The 18,490-nt window shown below is 44.5% G+C and overlaps 1 protein-coding gene and 1 pseudogene across 34 annotated transcripts in view; one reads left to right on the forward strand and one right to left on the reverse strand.

Annotated features, from left to right (window-relative positions):
• Positions 1 to 8,046: 8,046 nt before the first annotated feature.
• Positions 8,047 to 18,490, forward strand: part of LOC136285193 (uncharacterized) — a 134,279-nt gene continuing 123,835 nt past the window's right edge. For 27 of the 34 annotated variants that reach the window (XR_010719381.1, XR_010719374.1, XR_010719373.1 and 24 more), the window contains exons 1-3: positions 8,047 to 8,229; positions 8,306 to 8,418; positions 9,209 to 9,263. Coding sequence is in view for 2 of the 34 variants with exons in the window: in XM_066176064.1 (XP_066032161.1) it covers positions 9,243 to 9,263 (21 nt within the window). In the remaining 32 variants the exon portion in view is untranslated. Of the gene's footprint in view, positions 8,234 to 8,305; positions 8,419 to 9,208; positions 9,264 to 18,490 lie in introns of all 34 variants that reach the window. The other 7 variants (XR_010719372.1, XM_066176061.1, XM_066176067.1 and 4 more) reach the window with 2 other exon arrangements.
• On the reverse strand, positions 13,758 to 14,765 carry LOC136303025 (G-patch domain and KOW motifs-containing protein-like; annotated as a pseudogene).

An 18,490-nucleotide genomic window follows, 5' to 3' on the forward strand; every position in this document is an offset into this window, starting at 1 on the left:
TAGATTGTGGTGAGCAGAGTTTTTATATGGTTGGTCTTTTCGTCTTATGAGCATCTTACTGCTTTATCAATTAAGATTTTATGAGTAGTCCTATCTTGCTAAAATTTGCAAATCAAATAACTTTTAATTTAAAGGAGAATGATTTGATGGTAGTGTCTGCTGGGTTTTAGCTAAAGTAAATCAAAACACACACAGCTGAAATTGTCTTGAAATCAGAAAGGCAGTTGCAATGTGAATCTGTGGGGGTGGAGGCGATGAATTACACTGTGAAAGAAAATGAAACACAGATGGCACTTGCCAAACACCAACACAGGGCAGTTATGCACAGTGGAGGCACAACCACACAGCCCTTACACAAACTTGTTACCCAGATCCTCACCAGGCTGCTGAACAGAGTGAAACCTGAGTTTCGCTGAGGTGTCTGGTGACATCGGTGTTTTGTGCGATGAAGACAAAGCAGCAGCTTGGGCTGAATGAGCCCAGGCTGCAGGTAACATGAGCGATGGGCAGTTTGCCAAGACCTCCCCAGCACTAGTGGCTTTGCCCAGAACTGCTGCACGGTTTGGAACCCCCACCAGCGCCCGCAGGGCAGGGAGCTGCTGGCTGCTCTGATAACGGGGGATCGGCTGGGGGGGGGGGGGTTTGAAGTCTGAGCTTGAACAGCGTGGTTTTTCCCTTTTACAACAGCTCAGGCATCGCTTTGGTGGCCACAAATAGTTTTAAACTCACAACTTCAGTTGCATTATGAATCTTAGCTTGGTGTAGGAGGAACTCAGATTTTATATAGGAGGAGATAAAACTTGTAGGAAAGGTTAAAACACTGACTGCACTGCAACCAGGAATAAAATTGTCACTGACAGCTACAGCAAAAACAGGATTTTCCCCTATGCAAATACTTCACATATTTTGTTGTTGCTAATATGACCCTACTCACTAGGACGATAGAAAACACAAGAAGATACAACCTGGTGATGACAGACTGACATCATGGTTGGGTTGGTTCTGCTGCTCCAAAGCATCCACAGTTCACAAGCTGGGGAGTGCAGCTGTAAGTGAACGTAAGCTTTTTGCTCAGTGAGTTATTGCTTATTAAATGTTGTTTGAATTTCTTTGCAACTTTAAAGTAGATTTTCCAATCAACAGATGAATCATTCCCCTAATCCTCTTTATTTTGCCAACAGACAAGTAAGAAGACTCAGCTGATATACACCTTGGCATACTGCCATTTTATGATTCAGTCTACTATCATAATTGTTTGTTGTTCTGCTTTGTTTCAGCAAAAATGATGGATTATAATAATTATTTTGCATATTGTACATCTTTTTTAGTGCTTAGATCTAGAAAGGGATTTGGACCCATTTTCCTGCAAGTGAACCACAGCAGAGATGCCCAGGTTAATCTTTATTATCAACATCTCTTATTAGCAACATTAAAGAGGAAAATCAATTCCCAAGAAAATCCTTCCGGGCACTTTCCCATCAGTAAAAGGTCATAGCACATCAGAGTTAAAGTGTCATCATCTCTACATGACTATTCTTTTCTGGGTTTGTTCCAGTTAAAATATCTTGTGAAATGGTCACATGAGTGCTTTATGATTGAATTCAGCAAGTTATAGAAGATTTTCTTTGGCTAGAATTTTCCAGCCAGCAGCTGAGATGCTGTAACTGACAGCATGCCTGGGGCAAAGGAAGGAACAGATTTTAACTGGAGATCCTAACAGCTTGTGTAGGTACACATTTTTAGGGGTTCTGCCATGCTGGGTACCAGGCATGGAGCTCAAGGTGAAAAAGTTTTGATCCATTAACATTGCAAAACTAACCCCTCCAGCTCAAGTGAATGTTAGATGTCACAATATAGAAAGCTTCTCTGTGGGAGAGTTTCCAGATAAGATCTCTCATCCACTACATTGAGAAGGCAAAAATCCAATAGGTCTATTAGCTGCTTTTCTTGCAAAACCCACCTTCAAGTTGGTGCTAACCTGAGATATGCAGCTTCTGGCCACAGCCCTGATTTACAGCTGCCTAATGCTCTCCATGGGAAAAAAATATTTGCTTTTTTCCCCGGGCAGCTGGAGGAGGGTCTGAACACCAGTATCTCAGGTTGAAAGGCTGGATGGCAAAAAAAAAAAAAAAAAAAAAAAAAAAAAAAAAAAAAAAAAGGAGGGTTTGGTCCCTACAGCTGAATGACATGGCCTGTCTCACATCCACGCAGCCCAGGACATGTTTCTCTTGTAGCACTTCTACCCCATCCTCTCTCTGGATGTCTTCTGGCCCCCTGTTTGTGCCCCTTCCGCAACAGAATTCTGATATAGAGGGCCGGGGAACTTTACCTTGTTTTCTTTTTCTGAAAAACTCTAGGGTTTGCTCTGCAGCTCTGAACTTAAAGAACCTGTAAGTGGATGTTTTATTCACACCAGTGTGTGGAACAAGGACATACGCCAGTGATGGAAGGCCAGGTTCACTCATAGTGCCATCTGGCAGGGGTTGCTGAGAAAAGACTCTCCCCAGAAGCACTTCTGGGCTCTCTCTTGGAAAACATTCATTGGAGAGGTCTGCTCAGCCCTTGAGCAAACTAAAAATTCAGCAGAGAAGAGTTGGGGATCAGTGTTCAGCCCCACCTGCTGCCCCACATTTGTTTAGCTGTACTAACATACCAGGAGCCAGCACCTTATTTTCACCAAAACAGTATTACCAAATGAGCAGAAAAGGGATGATGTGAGTCAAATTCAACATTGGACACACTCTCTCCCTGCCAGGAAGCAAACATTCCCATCAAATGGTTTAATCCAGATCAGAAATATATATATAAATCTGGCAGAGAAGGAATTTTAAGTGTCTCAAGTCACACTGCCTCCTGGGACTTCTCCTGGGAAAGTCAGCTCGTGCCCCACCTCCATTCAAGTTCCCATCCAGAATTACAGTTTCATCTTATGCAAAATACCCAAAGTTTTTGGCAGAATATTTGAAAATAAATTCTGCAGCACAATCATGGAAATTCCTCTCTTTTTAATGGGATTTTCTGCCTGGCTAATAAACAAATTGTCTTTTAAATGAAAGCTGCCTCTGAGTTTGTTCTCCTGGTGCATTCCAGCCCAGCTGACTGAGAGGGAAACTTCAAAGAAGGTCTGTTCTCTGTGACAATGCTCATGCTGTGAAGTGATGCATAATGGTTATTTATTTATTTGCTTGCTTACTGACTTGCCATAGTTAATCTCAGTTGCATTGCTGCCTGCTGTCTCTCCCCACTGGTTTAAAAAGGAATGTTGTTTCTTCCCTCACAGTACTACCCAAATCTCTTGGTGGTGGTGTGCCCTGTCTTCTAGCCCCAGGGGATACTTTTCTGTCATAATCATCCTTTATCTGTCTTAGGGTTAACTCTTAACTGTCTTAGTTCTTTTTCCCTAGAGGTGGGGGAATGGATAGCCAAAGGGAGCCAACAATGAATGAAAGCAGCAGGGCTGCACAACCTAGCAGTGTAAAATTCTGACTTGAACAGCACTGATTTAGACAATCATAGTTTCTTCCCAGTTACCTTACTGGTCACAATTTCTATAGTCATTGCTCTACTCTGTAGTCACAAGATTCTCAGACAAAGAGTTACACATTTTAATTTATCTGTGAGGCAACCAGCACAGCAGCAGTTTGCTGAACTTCTGAACGTAGACGATAATTCATTCTGGCACTGTGCTGTGCTGTGTTAATATGAAAATGAGGTGCTGATTTTGTTTATTTGTTTTGGGTAAGGAGATTGATGCTAAATTTATCCCTGCAAATCCAACAGGATCATTGTGGTTTAAGATAATTGTATAGCTTAGCATAGTTGTAAAACTGCAGTTGATTCTGGCACCAGGAGCCTGCCTTTGATCTATCTCAGGTTCATCGGCTGGAATTGAGTGCCAGTTTGTCCCACCATCCATCATTTATTTATTTAAATCTAAAATGATTGAGATCGGTTCCCAAGGCCCAACATGGAACTGCCATAATAAATTATACAAAAATACTGTCAAGTTAAGCCTTAGCAGTTCAGCCAACTCTCTACTTCCACTGTCAGCTGGAATGCATGTCTGCCTCCTCTGAAAACCCTCTTACATAAACACCTTATGCAGTGTGCCTGGAAAGTCAGCAAATTTGGTATCTTTAAAAGAAACAGAGGAAAAAATTCCACAACCATCAAATATAACACTTTGCAAGTGCTGTGCTTTTCCCAGTTAGTGGGAACTTCTGAGGAAAGGCCATTTCTTGGTGTTGCAGACTCAGTCCACAGAGGACTTTAGTGCACACACAAAACTGAGTGTGTGAGAGAACGAAATGCTCTTAACCCAAACACATAGAGTAAGGAAAACTGCAAGGGATGACCACAGATAACAGGCTTTCTGCCTTCCCAGGAAAACATCATAAACTCCAAGAAGACTCTGAGCACAGCTCCTGAGATACCAATATCGTATCTCTGTATTGAGTCTGTGTGGCAGGGTTCTGGTGGGGAATGCTACACAGGTGGCAACGGTGAGAAGCTGCCGGGCGCTTCCGCATGTCCAACAGAGTTGACGCCAGCCGGCTCCAAGATGGACCTGCTGCTGGCCAAGGCCATCAGATACTGCCCCTGGAATAACAGAGTTAAGATGGGAAAAAAACCCACAGCAACTTCAGCTGAAGAGAGGAGTGAGAATATGTAAGAGAAACAGCCCTGTAGACGCCAAGGTCAGTGGAGAAGGAGGGGGAGGAGGTGCTCCAGGTGTCAGAGCAGAGATTCCCCTGTGGCCCGTGATGAAGACCATGGTGAGGTAGCTGTGGCCCTGCAGCTCACAGAGGTCCATAGTGGAGTAGGTATCCCCCTGCAGCCCATAGACATGGGTGATGAACTGTCCGCAACCCCCATTCCCTGTCTTCCTTCACTGCTGAGGGGAGAATCTAGAGAGTTCAGGAGGGACATTAAACCCAGGAAGAAGGGAGGGGTGGGGGGAAGTTGCTATAAGATTTGATTCTATTTCTCATTGTCCTACATGGATTTAATCGGCCATAAACTGAACTAATTTACCCAACTCCAGTCTTTTTTGCCCACAATGGTAATTGGTAACATTATTGCCCTTATCTCACCCACAAGCCTTTTTTTAATATTTTCTCTCCCCTGCCCAGCCTAGTAGGAGAGTGGTGGGCACCCAGCACCCAGCCAGGGTTAAGCCACCACATACTCCCAAAAATCTGTCTGGATTTCAGTTGTTGAGCTGCATGAGACATGTTTACCAGCATCTAACCCTCAGACAGCCATCACGTGAATCACATTGTCAGTGTTTGTGCCCAAGAGGGAAGGCTGTGTGTGTCTCATGAGACACATATTATGAAAACTGTCTAAGAGGAATGCTAGCAAAGGAAGAAGAAAATGATAAATAAAGTAGGCTTAAAATAGTGAAAATATTTAAAGTATTATTTTTACTTAGAAGCTCTAAACTCTCATTTTTTTCCCCCTAATATACACATATTATATAGAATACCTAAAGGCATTATACACAATACCTTTACTATTACCTCTAGTCTATCATAACTACTATTATTACCATATTATGTTACAGTTTAAGCTTAAAGTTGTTTTTCTGTTTTCTTGCAGTGGAAAATTCTTAGACCTTTTCTCTACTTGGTAAAAACATGTTTGTTTTGCTTATGGTATCTTTTGCTTTTCTTGAGATCTCTTTCTGCTTGCTAAAAACATCTTTCTTTGTGGTCAACATATCCTTTGCTCTAGCCATAAAACCTCTTTCCAACTTGACTTAACCTTTGCTTTCTTATTTGTCCAGTAACAACTAACTCAGCAATCCTTAATTTAGACATTTTTATTCTTCTATACCAAAACTTGCTTCTATCTCTATTCCGCTTTCAGGTTCTACATTCAGAGAGCCTTCTGCTAAGCATTCATATCTGTAAAAGTTTCCTGTAAACTTTCATCATTTCCAACACAATACCAAATAGAGGCAAGTACAAACACTTTCGATTATAGAGGCAAGTACAAACACTTTCAGTTATAAAGGGGTTACAGTCTCTTTGCAAATCATCCTTAGCCAAGGCCACATCCCAAATGGGTTCTGTTTTTCAGCATTTCAGTGAAGAAGCACCCTCATGGGAATGCTAAACACCCTGGGACTAATATTAAATATTGTGTGATATTGGAAGGTCACTTACCCTCCTTGGTATTTTCTGAATGAAAGACTCCTTAGAATGTGGAAAAGTAAAAGGCTGTAGGATCACTTGTAGACATCCTATTAACTGAGGCTGTATATTGAGTTTTCTAACATGGCCCTGCTGAAGTCTCTAAAACAGCTCAGCTTTCAAAATTTGCAAGACTACTAAAATATTATTCAAGGATCAGGAAGCACAATCCAGGAACTGAAGTGGAAGAGTCTGTAATTGGTTTTGATGCAAATACCACATGCATAGTTAAATCATACATGTACATGCTTTAGGTTGCACCAAAGTTGTGTTTAAGTATCTTTTCGTATTGAAAGGCAGTGACTGGCCTGCCTTTTGCACAGGTGAATGCAATTTAGATATGTTCATAGGTAAAGCAGACACAGCAGCTGGAGAATTAATTAAACGTTTGCCTAACTACATAAACAGACAGTGATAAATCTTCATAGCATCTGGCAGTTTAACCATTCACTAGTCATCCTACAATTAGCATGCTGATGAATTTAATAGAATACTGTTCTAATGTAGTGCCAGATGGTCCTTCTGACTTACAAGGGGAATGACAATCTCTGTCATGTTTACTTCAAGGGTAGCAGAACAGCCAAAAAGATACTTTTTAGACTGCAGCACTGATGATATAAGAGGTTACATTTGCTGTCCTCATAAAGCTTTAAGTTTCTATATGAAGTAAGAAGTATATATGAAGTATGAAGATGGTTCAAGAACTTCACATGAAAGGTATGCTTGACTTCCCTTGTTTATTTCTGCTATTTGGTAAAGACATTAGCTTGCTTGCTGTGTTTGCAGAAGAACTTTGTGTAAGACAAATAAGCACCAATCCCAAGGAACAGCAGGAGGTGGAGGATATTGAGTAGCTCTCCAGCAAGGCCTGTGAGATGATCCCTGGCCACCTCACTAAAACTTTAAGTTAGTCCAAACATTACACAAGTGACTCTTTGCTGTAGCTCCATTCATTAGAGAAATTAAATTTACAAAGCAACTAGTGAAATGGCAAGGACAATAAAATGAGGAATATTCATGGAAGAGAAACGAAAAGACAGAGATGGTCACATATTTGCTGTCAATAAGTAAAGAAAATTATTATGTAGCCAGCAGAAAATTTCAATAAACTTCAGTATCATTCTGGAGTTTACTACAGACTTTAGTGGAATTAGTAGTCAGACTACAGCAGTCTTATTATCAAAGAATGTCTTGTAACTAAGAACCTCTGGGAGAAGATACCGTGTGTGACAGATAAATTTCAGTGGTTCTTTCATTTTGAAGCTGGATGCAGCCTGCTAGGCCAAAGCCTCCTTCATGACAACTATTGATCATGTTCCAGATGAGCTCCAGCTAATATTCTGAACATTAAAACTTGCTGACTGGTTTTTATACAGCCTATTTCTGTACAATCCTTTTCTCTTAAATAACAAATTACATGTCAAAATGTCAGTGTAGGGACTCTGTATCGACTACTACGTTGTCAGCATAAGCAACATGCTCCATGCTAATATCCTAAATTCCCTGCTACAGAGAACAATTGCTTTTAACTTCAGGATCTTCCAAACTGTATCTGGTCTGATGGAGATCTCAAACTACTTTTGTGGGTTCCTGCAGTGATTGTGACTTAGACCATTGCACAGTGAAGATCAGTGATCCATGTAACAGTGAATCCATGAAGGCGCAAGGCCATGCTATGCTGCGCACCAACAGCATCACCTTCAGGCCTGTGCCATGCTGACGCTTCTGCCTCTCTGCAGGGCAGATTAAGTCGGGTGATGATAACAAAGGAGCCTGTGGTCAGCTCCCACTACCTCCCGGTGATTAAACACCTGCGTGGCCTTGCCTTTATCTCACAGTGCACCAAGGATGTTCTCATGTGAAACATCCTCTCTGTTTGACAGTAGAAATGATGAATGGAGTTGTTTTCTTGTAAGAAAATCCTATAAAAGCTTGAATGACCAGAACAGACTAACCCTTCCTTCTGAGGGGGTCTGCGGGGCATGCTGCTACTCTCCATTGCTGCACAACACGGAGCTCCCAGCATCTAAAAGTATGTAAGTTTAACTCTACTTTTCTCCTTTATACTGCTAGCTTTTACAAGTCTTATTTTAAATTATGCTTTACAGAATCCAGGTGCCTTTCTAACTGGGATCGTAACCCCAGTGTGCAAACACCTTGTTGCAAGCCGTCAGTTTCCAAGTGAGAAACGCATCTCTGGAGAAAGGATCCTGAGGGAAGGGTGAGCCCGGGAGGGTGCGTGGGTGACTGCCCGGGGTGCAGCGGTGGACGGGCTGCAAGGCGAGTCGCCCGGCGGCTCCCGCGGCAGCCAGGGAGAGGAAGAAGCGGCTGCGGACGCTTCCCCCAGCCGAAGTACTGGGGTGTCCCAGCAGGGATGGGGCAGGGGAAGGGAAAGCCAGGGGACGCTTGCCCTGCGTTTGCTCGTGCGTGAAGTGGGGTCGTCTCGCGCAGCCGGCGGGCAGCGAGCGGGGCGGCCCGGCCCGGGCTCCGCGGCGGCTCCGGGGGCGAAGAGGAGGTGGAGACGGGCGGAGAGAGGGCTGCCCGCGCCCTCCACCTCCGGGAAGATGCTCCTGCCCCGCCACCGCCTCTGCCCCGCCGGGTCGGGCCGGAGCGACCCCCGCCCACTCGGTGCACGGCGAAGGGACCGGCGCTCACAGGCTCAGCTCCGCTGGAGATACCTTAGGGATGGCAGGGATGCGATGGGTTATTGCTGTGGCAGGCGGCTGGGCAGGGGGATCCCCAGTGCATGGAACCCCAGCCCAAGAGCCCAAGAATGAACGGACAAATAGGAACGTGTTGGGTGGGGCTGGCACGGTGAGAGGGTCGTAGGCAAGGATGTCATGCTGGACAGTGCCAAACGCTTTGCATAAATCCAGGCAGACGACGCCTGTTGCTCTGCCCCCACCCACCAACGCTGTAGCCCCGGCACAGAAGGTCACCAAATTTGTCCAGGCGATTTGCCCCTAGTAAAGCCGTGGCGGCTGTTAGAAATCACCTCTTTTGTTTTCCAGGTGCCTTCGGATAATTTCCAGGAGAATCTGCTCCATGATCTTGCCTGGCACAGAGGTGAGACTGACTGGTCTTCTGCTTTGCCGTTTTTAAAAATGGGGGTTATATTTGCCTTTTCCCAGTCATTGGTATCTTGATTTCAGACAATTTAAAGGAGAACACTCTGGAAGGAGTTGTCTCCCTTTACAGGAGAATATATATGAGCATATCTGAATTGCATTCACCTTTGGGAAAGGTGGGCCAGTTGTCACCTTCAGGCTAGTTTGTGATAAACTCCCAAGATTCCCGGGTAAATTGCATTTCCTGTTCGAGCTCGTTGTGTAATGAGGCCAATCCATGTACTCCAGGTAGCATTGGTGGCATAACTTATTGCAAGGACCTTTCCTCTAAACACCCAGCCCAGCACTGGTAGTCAGGGTGCCAGAAGAAGCTGTGTGCTTCAGCGCCAATCACTTCTGACGCAGCTCAAACCCCTTCATAGGCCTCATAATCTCTCCTGCAGTGGGGGAACAGCTGGCCTCAGATCCTCTGTATACCTGACTCCAAAACCCAAGAGGTCATCCTCGAGTCTCTCCAGGTACTTTGTGCCAGAGGCTCCAGGCTGTGGTATACAGCATGTAATTCATATCCTGTCCTGCCTGGCCCAAGGGCTAACTGCATGAGTAATGTCTTGTTTGATCTGTTCAAAGGATTGCAGTTGTTCAGGGCTCCACTTGAAACAGTTTTTCCTCTGTGTCACGAGGTAGAGAAGGCTTACAATCTGGTTGTATTCTGGGATGAGCATCCTCCAAAAACCCACGATGCCTAGGAAAGCCTGTGGTCTTTTTTTTCTTTCTGGTCAGTGAGGACATGGCAGCTATTTTATTAATCACATCTGCTGGAACCTGTTGACAGTCATCTGGCCACTTCACTCCTAGGAACTGGATTTCCTGGGCAGGTGCCTTGACCTTATTTTGTTTAATGACAAAAACAGCTTTCAGGAGAATCTGAATTATTTTCTCTCCTTTCTCAAAAACGTCTTCTGCTGTGTTGCCCCATACAGTGAGGTCATTGATAAACTGCAAGTGTTCTGGAACCTCACCCTTTACAGTGCAGTCTGGGTCAGTCCATAGAAAAGGGTGAGACTGTGTTTCCACCCCTGATGCAGTCAATTTCAAGTATACTGCACGCCCCTCCAGGTGACAACAAACTGTGACCTGCACTCTGTTGCTATAGAAGAAAGGCAGGGGGGAAAAATGAAGTTTCCTAGGATTTCCCAGTATTTAACCCTGTAGGTCCATGGAGATCTATCTTTTTCTAATTGGTTTGTTAAACTATAACTTCTTGAAAAAATTACTTCCTGGCTAAACCACTACATTCTACATCTATGTCTCCATGAACACACATCGGGTTAATTATTATTATTAAAATTACATTTAATATACAACTTTTCTTTACTTAAAACAAAAAAAATTACTCTGCTCTTAGATATTTTACTATAATTCTACTTAACTAGTCTACCTATTGACTAATACTTGGTTTGCTTTTAGATTTTCTTAGTCAATCTTATTTTATAGTTTTGATTACTTGCCCAAATTCTTTACTAAAGAATGTACTAGTTTTAATTTCAAAACATGGCAGAAACACCATATTATGTAGTGGTTTTATGTTTGTTTTACTTTTGTTTATTAAATTTAGTGTAGTAGTTTGAGTGTTTACTTTCTTTTTTTTGTGAGATAGGATTAGGAGAAGTAAAGTAGGCTTAAATTTAAAGATATAAAGGTAGATTTATTAACACATACTGAAAGAAAAAAAATTAATTAAAATGAAACTTTTAAAACACTCTATTTTTAATAAACTATTTACTTTCTCACAAACAACATAAAGAAACAAAACTTGTAACTTGTAGTTAGTTTTACTATTTAAAAATAGTTTATTAGTTCTTTAGGAAAAGAGTCTATTTTAGTTGACCATGGAATTTCCCTCTACTGACAACTTAGAACAGTTTTCTTGTGGGTCTTAACTCTTACAAAAACACCTGCCTGGGGAAATTTGCTTCTGTGAAATCTCTTCTTATTAGTAGTTTCTTAAGCTGCTTATGGGTTATGGGAACTTAGGCATCTGAGGTGTTCCTTTTTAAAGAAGAACAATTCTAAAGGTAAAGGATCTTTTATTTCAGGGAACAGAGATGTCTTCTCACATTTTTACTGGTGCAGAGGGCTTCTTATCCTTCTCTGTTTAAGCATCTTATAGGATCACAAGATCGCAACTACTAATTTAACTCAGTTAATCACAGATACCTTTGCTCAAATCCACAAATCTAAACAATCACTTCTTTAAATGTATATTTTTCTTATGATTTAAAGGGAATACTAATATATTACAGTTTATTACAATAGCTTATAAGAGAAGTCTAATCTAAAATGGCAACTTTTTAATATTTTCCCTTAATTAGTCTTTTTACTCTCTCTTCACTGACTTTTATACAGAGAGTTATCCCTTTCTAATTGGTTTGTTAAACTGTAACTTCCTGAAACATACACTTCCTGGCTAAACCATCACAGCAGTGTACTCCAATGTCCAATCCCCCTTTCTGGGAAGAACTTCCTAATGTCCAGCCTAAACCTCTCCTGGCACAGCTTAAGTCTGTGTCTTCTTGTCCTGTCACTGGTTGCCTGGGAGAAAACACCAAACCTCTCCTGGCGTCACCCTCCTTTCAGGCCCTTGTGGTAACGTCTGCCCTGAGCCTCTTCTCCACGCTAAACCCCCCCCAGCTCCCTCAGCTGCTCTTCGTAGCACCTGTGCTCCAGAACCTTCCCCAGCTCTTCCCTGGACATGCTCCAGCATCTTAACATCCTTCCTTCCTAAATTAGGGGCCCAGAACTCAAGATGCAGTGTCACCAATGCCAAGTACAGGGGAAGAATGACTTCCCTGGCCTTACTGGCACACTATTCCTGATACAAGCCAGGATGTCATTAGCCTTGGCCACCTGGGCACACTGCTGGCTCATGTTTAGTTGGCTGTCTACCAGTACCCCCAGGTCTCTTTCTGCCTGGGTGCAATCCAATCAATCTGTCCCCAGCCTGTGGTGCTTCATGGGATTATTGTAGCCAAAGTGCAGGATTGGCACTTGGACTTGTTAAACCTCATTTTGTTGGATTCTGCCCATCTATTCAGCCTGTCCAGGTCCTTCTGTAGAGCCCTCCTACCCTCCAGCAGACCAACACTCACTCCCAGCTTGGTGTCATATTCAAATTTGGTGATGGTGGGCTCAGTCTCCTCATCCAGATCATCAAAAAGATTTTATAGAGCACAGGGCCCAACTGATCCCTGGGGGACACCGCTGGTGACAGGCCACCAAGTGGATGCAGCACCATTCACCAGCACTCTCTGGGTCCAGCCATCCAGCCAGTTCTTAATCCAGTGAAGAGAGTACCTGTCCAAGCCATGGGCTGCCAGCTTTTGCAGGAGTGTGCTGTGGGAAACAGTGTCAAAGGCCTTGCTGAATTCCAGGTAGACAACCTCCACAGCCTTCCCCACATCCACCAGGTGGGTCACCTGGTCATAAAAAGCAATCAGGTTAGTCAGGCAAGACCTGCCCCTCCCTAAACCCTTGCTGGCTGTGTCTGATCCCCCAGCCATCCTGTAGGTGCTGTGTGATGGCACTCAAGGTGATCTGTTCCATAACCTTGCTGAGCACCAAGATCAAGCTGACTGGCCTGTAGTTTCTTGGATCTTCCTTCCAGCCCTTCTCCTGGATGGGTGTCACACTGGCCAGCTTCCAGTCATGACCTCCTTGGTGAGCAAAGACTGATAAAAAATCCTTCAAAAAAAATGAACGCTATCTCAGTTAGACCCAATACGGTCTCCACCTCTTATTCTATAACATTTGTGTCATACTCAGATCCCACAATATCTATGTATCTAGTTTAGAGCCCTCTCAATCAGCCCTGCTGTCATCAAAACTGGGAAATACAGAAACTCTCAAACAACATCTTTTCAGTGTTAAGAGAATCAAGGCATTACTTTATTCTGGCCAGGATGTTCTGGTCAGGATGTGCAATAGAAATCATTTCATCTACAATTGGGCTGTGCAGGGAAGATCATTTCATAACACAAGACCCTTTTATTAGACTTATTGTATATTTATACAGACAAAACCCAAAGAAATTCTCCTTAATTATTTTCAAATCACACAAGTCTTAGTATTCAATCTCCTGTTGGTTATTGATACCTTACCCTTGATACTAATTTGGTCCTCATTCTTAGATTCTCTTATCAGTCTCTTCTTCCCAGACGAGATGTCTCCAACCACACCAGAGGAGTGATGATCCTTAATGGTCACTTTTCTCCTGTGTATCTTCTGGGTACTGCCAATCTGTTGATGTTAAGCTCATGAGGGCTCAACCTGTAAACAAAGCCCATTCCCCTCCCTCTTAGGCAAAGGCGAACAAACCTCTGACTAGCGTCTAACACTGCCAACTCATTGGCTAGAATCCTTTTGCCCTTATTAGATAAATGAAGCTCATTTGACTCTAGCAGACCTGGTGCTTAGCCTGTCTCAGTCATCCTCACCCCCCACCCAAGTAATGGCAAATGGAATCATAGGGCAGCGGCAGCACCTTCGGGTCCCAGCCCAGCTTCACTGACTGTTCCGTTTCTGGAGGTTCCTTTTGCTTCTTCCCCCCGCCCTGCACCCCATCCTTCTTGAGGGGGCAGCCAGAGGGATCAGCACTGACTGGGCAGAACCCATGCTGGTTCATGGCCACCATCTCAGCTGCAGTCACACCAGTGCCCACCCAGTCTTGGGGTCCAGCGCCTCCACCTTGCCCTTCACGCCGCAGTGGGGCCCAGCCTCGACATGCACTAAGTTCCCCAGAACTGGGCCCCCCAGCAGGTCTCCCCAGATTTGGGGGTACCTGGCGGGGCTCCCTTGGCCCTCAGGCCCAACACGCGTAGGCAGGCACGAGCCGGGGGAAGGTACATTCAATGCCCTGGCCCTAGCTCCAGCCCGTACCCCGCAGCATGGCCAGCCTGAACTGCTCCACGGGCACGGCCTCATAGTCCTGGGGTGTCGGCAGTGGCCCTGTGGCAACATCTTTGTTGGGCAGCTGAAGGGAGATGGCAGTGGGGGGTCCTGAGCCCCCCCTTGGGCTTCTCCTGGTTCTGCCGCAGCAGCTTCTGCACTGCCTGAGCCTCCACTGAGGGGAGGTCTGGGGGAGCCCCGGCGGGAGTGGGTTCTGTGCTGGGGATGCCATCAATGGCACGGGCAGGACGTGTATCGGTGCGGGGTATTCCAGGTTCCTCAAGTGGTGAGGGGGGATCATGGGGATCACCAGCTCTTTCGGGGGCAGCAGGGCCAGCCAGGTGCTGAGCAGCTCCTGGTCCTTTACTGCTGTCAAGAAGTCGGTGTCAGTCTCGGTGTCGCTGCCCACTATGGGCACTATGCAGGGTCCTGTGGGCAGCGGGCACCGCCGCTCTGCCCTGTGGCTGAGCAAGAACGACACCGGCTCCGGCCCCGAGGCTTCCCTGAATGCGCCCGTCCCTTTGGCTTCCCCCACACCTCTGCCTGCCACCATCTTCCTTCATGGGGCCCTGTGCACTAAATTCACCAATAAACAGAAAGTTGTTTTTAACACGCCAAGGCCGAGTATCACCTGGCTGCCAGAGGATAACCAGGTTGGTCAGAGTGATGGTTGTAGTCCCATTGAAGTTCTGGTCTCTGGATCCTTGAGTGGTACCAGGAGTCCCCCAAGCCAAAGATTTATATATGCTTAGGTTCAGATGGGAATGCTCAGTACTTCCCCCCAGGGCTGGAAGTTTCACAGTGGTTGATGTAGCACTGTGAGTCATGGGATATTTTGGGAGTCCTTTATGGTCTCTAGTCCTTACAGTGGTCTATTCTGCTGGAGCCATTGAGTGTGTTACTGCCTATTAGCAGAGATAACCTCTCAGGTTTGGTGTAAACATGCTGGTGCTCCCCCAGGAGGGAGTTATCAGATCTGGTCATTGGTGTGAAGAAACACTACTTTGCCTCGAAGGGTTTGCCTCTTTTTCCCTATCTTATTTAACACCCAGATTGTAACCTGAGATGTCAGGTGGGCACTTGGTAGCTACTGCACATGACCTATCATGAACAGTTCAGCAGAAATGACAGAAGGGAGTAAAATACAGTTGATTACACCTGCATAGTGCTAAGCTAGTGTCCTAGTGCTGTAACCAGAACAGCTAAATAATATATTTATAAAAATGCTTTAAACTATCCTTTATGGAAGGGACCAGATTAAGTTCTGTTTGAGCTTTTGTCTCTCTAGTTTTCTTTCTGCATGACCGAATGGCATCCTTAAACACTTCCTGAGTTGCCTGACATTTTTACAAAGGTGATACACTCTTTTTTCCCTGAGTTCCTTCAAAAGCGCCCTGCACAGCCATACTGGTTGTTTTCCCCATCAGCTAATCTTTCGGCACATAGGGACAGTCTGCTCCTGCTCCTTCAAGATTTTTTCCTTGAAGTATGTCCATCCTTCCTGGACCACTCAGTTTTTAAGGATTGTTTCTTAAGGCACTCTCCAAATGAGCATCCAGAATAAGCCAAAGTCTGCCCCCTGTAAGTCCAGTTTTCTGGATGCCCCTCCTTGTTTCACTAAATAATAAGAACTCTATTATTTCATGGTCACTGTACCCCAGACAGCCTCAGACCCCCACTCCCCTCCTTCCCCAGCCCTTCTCTGTAAACAGCAGGTCTAGCAGAGCCCCACCTCTGGTAGGCTCGGTCACCAGCTGTGACATATGTTATGGAATAATTTGTGGTTTATTGTAATATACGGTATAAAGTCATTCATACTTAAGAAATAAAAGTGTCTGGGAATTGTGCCACCCCTGCCAGCAACAGGGGAAGAGACCCATTTGCAATAAAAGGAAGGGTGGCACTGAAAGGAGATGGGCCTCCTCCGAAGATGGGCCTGACAATGACCCAGTGATCAACACATGATATGTATCTAATCTACATTGTCAAAGGCATGCGTCCCAATACCAGGTTCCCGTAAATCAAATCAAGTGCCCATCCCTTCCCGAAAGCCGTTCAGTGGACTGGCAGCGAGAAAAAGAGGCTACACGAATATGCAAGAAAAACAAGAGGGACAAAAAGAATGAGGCAACCCACTGTCCAGCTGAAAAACTGTATAAAAATGGACCCCGCAAAGGCAGAATTCGTTCACGGACGGAGACTGGGTGCTATAGAGGCCAAATCTGAGGTTCACCCAGTGCCGACCCCAGGGTCAGCACTGAATTTTTTGCTTGTGGCTTTCTCGGACTTTTATATCGCAATTTTTCAATAAATTTCTTTATTGATAAAATTGGCTGATCATTTATTACAAATCTGGTGACCCCGACATGATCCAATTTTGGGGTCCACGATCTCCCCTTTTTCGTTTGCGTGGCACTCCACTGATTAAGCGGCCCAATGGAGCGGGGAGACCCCGTAGAACCAATTGGACACCGAACCGATCGAGATAAAAGCCACAATCAAAAGGGGTACAAGATAAAAGCTAGCTCAAAAGCTCTTGGAGAACTCAGAGAAGACTCAGGAAAAGGGTCTTCGGAGCCACAGTGCCATTTCACTCATAAAATCTACGTGCACAAAGAATCCACACGGGAAAAGGAATCCACGCAGCAGTTCGAACAGCTGAGAAGGGCTGGACGCACGTTCTCGAGTAAAGAAGATTGAACAACGGGAGGAGAAGCCTAAGTGGAAAGTAACCTCTTCCCCAGGAGACCTGAGGATAAAGCTTCATCGGTGCACTAAATGACCAAAGAAAACATGATAAGTTGTTTAAAACCAGGATCTCCATGTTGTCCATGTATTCACTTTGAATGTGGTTACTGTCATGAAATCTGAGTTGTACGTTGTAGAAGGGGATATAGACCTAGGGGCTTATGTACTAAGTGTCTGGAAGAAGAACAAAACCTGACTAGCTGTATCTTAGTACTCGCTACAAACTTGAGTTTACTGGAGTTAGATTCTCCAGAGTCTCTTATATCAAAAAGGGATAAGGGGAAAGTTAGGCTCGAGAGTACAAGTCCTAGCAGTTGAGTGCCAAAGGTCAAATAAAGTACCTTGTAACGCTGACGCAGTGAAGTTATCAAGGTAGAGCACCTTTAAAAGGAGGTATGCAGCTCAGTCCAATTATGGAACCCCTGAAGAATACCCCTGCTGCCAAGAAGATGGGTTACCTCACCACTGGTTGCAACCCGGTGGGTGCAGGCAAAGGCAGAGGAGTACACCTGTGGGGAATCCTGATGATCCTGAGCCTAGTCATGTGCCAGACGTCTGGCCTGCCTTCGGAGAATCAGCTCAGCACTGAGAAGCAGAGCCCAGTGAATGAGTGCGAGCCGTGCTTTAAAACTGTCCTGAAGGGACAAACAGCAACTAAGATTATGGCATACCAAGCCTAATATAATTGCCAGAATGGCAAGGAAAACAGGTACTGTACCTATAATGGCACTCGATTTAGCATGTGTCAGTTGGAAGGGGAGATAATTTGCCATAGCCCAAGAGCGATGCCTAAGAATGAGCAGTCAGAACTGTCATCTAAAAAGGGAAAAACCTTAACCCATACAGTATACAAACGGGACGCTGTGTGGGTACCTACTATCCCTACTTGTAACCTGTGTAATCAAACAGTGTGGATTTGAGGTAGAAAAGAATCCACATTTGTAGCATATTTTCAAGTTAACAAGTTGTGTTATGGCAATAATCAGTTAGAGATGTGTGTAATGAATGGGAAGACTTATTGGGTAGGGAAGAATTTGAAATATGATAAGTTGTCCCTTAATAATGAGCCTATCATACTGGATCTCCTAAGAGATGATGATGAGAGAGTATGTTTGAAATTTGAAAAACTTTTTGCTTTTTGAAAAATGAAGAAGGGATGGATCCAGAGAGTAAAATAAAACAGGTAGCTCAAGAATTAAAAAGACAAGAGTCAGAAGCAAGGAAGAAAAGGATGGAGCAAGAGAGGCTAAAAACTTTAAGTGAACAATATGAGCAGCTAGAAAAGCAGTATAGTGATTGGGGGTTACCTGCTTCAAACAAAAATCTGTTTATAGATCTAATGCAAGAAATTGCAACCAAGTTGGGTTTGTCTAATTGCTAGATCTGTGGAGGACTGAAGTCTACTGAAAAGTGGCCATGGAAAGGTGAGAGTTTAACTCCAGAACAGCTTCTCAAATGGGATAACACCCAAATATCCAAAACAGTGCCATGACCTGAGGGATGGATTTTGGATCAAAGAGTAATTGGAAC

This window comes from Chamaea fasciata, unplaced genomic scaffold (genome assembly GCF_029207755.1).
Source record: "Chamaea fasciata isolate MVZ Bird 193981 ecotype frontalis unplaced genomic scaffold, bChaFas1.0.hap1 SCAF_2, whole genome shotgun sequence".
Lineage (NCBI taxonomy): Eukaryota > Metazoa > Chordata > Aves > Passeriformes > Sylviidae > Chamaea > Chamaea fasciata.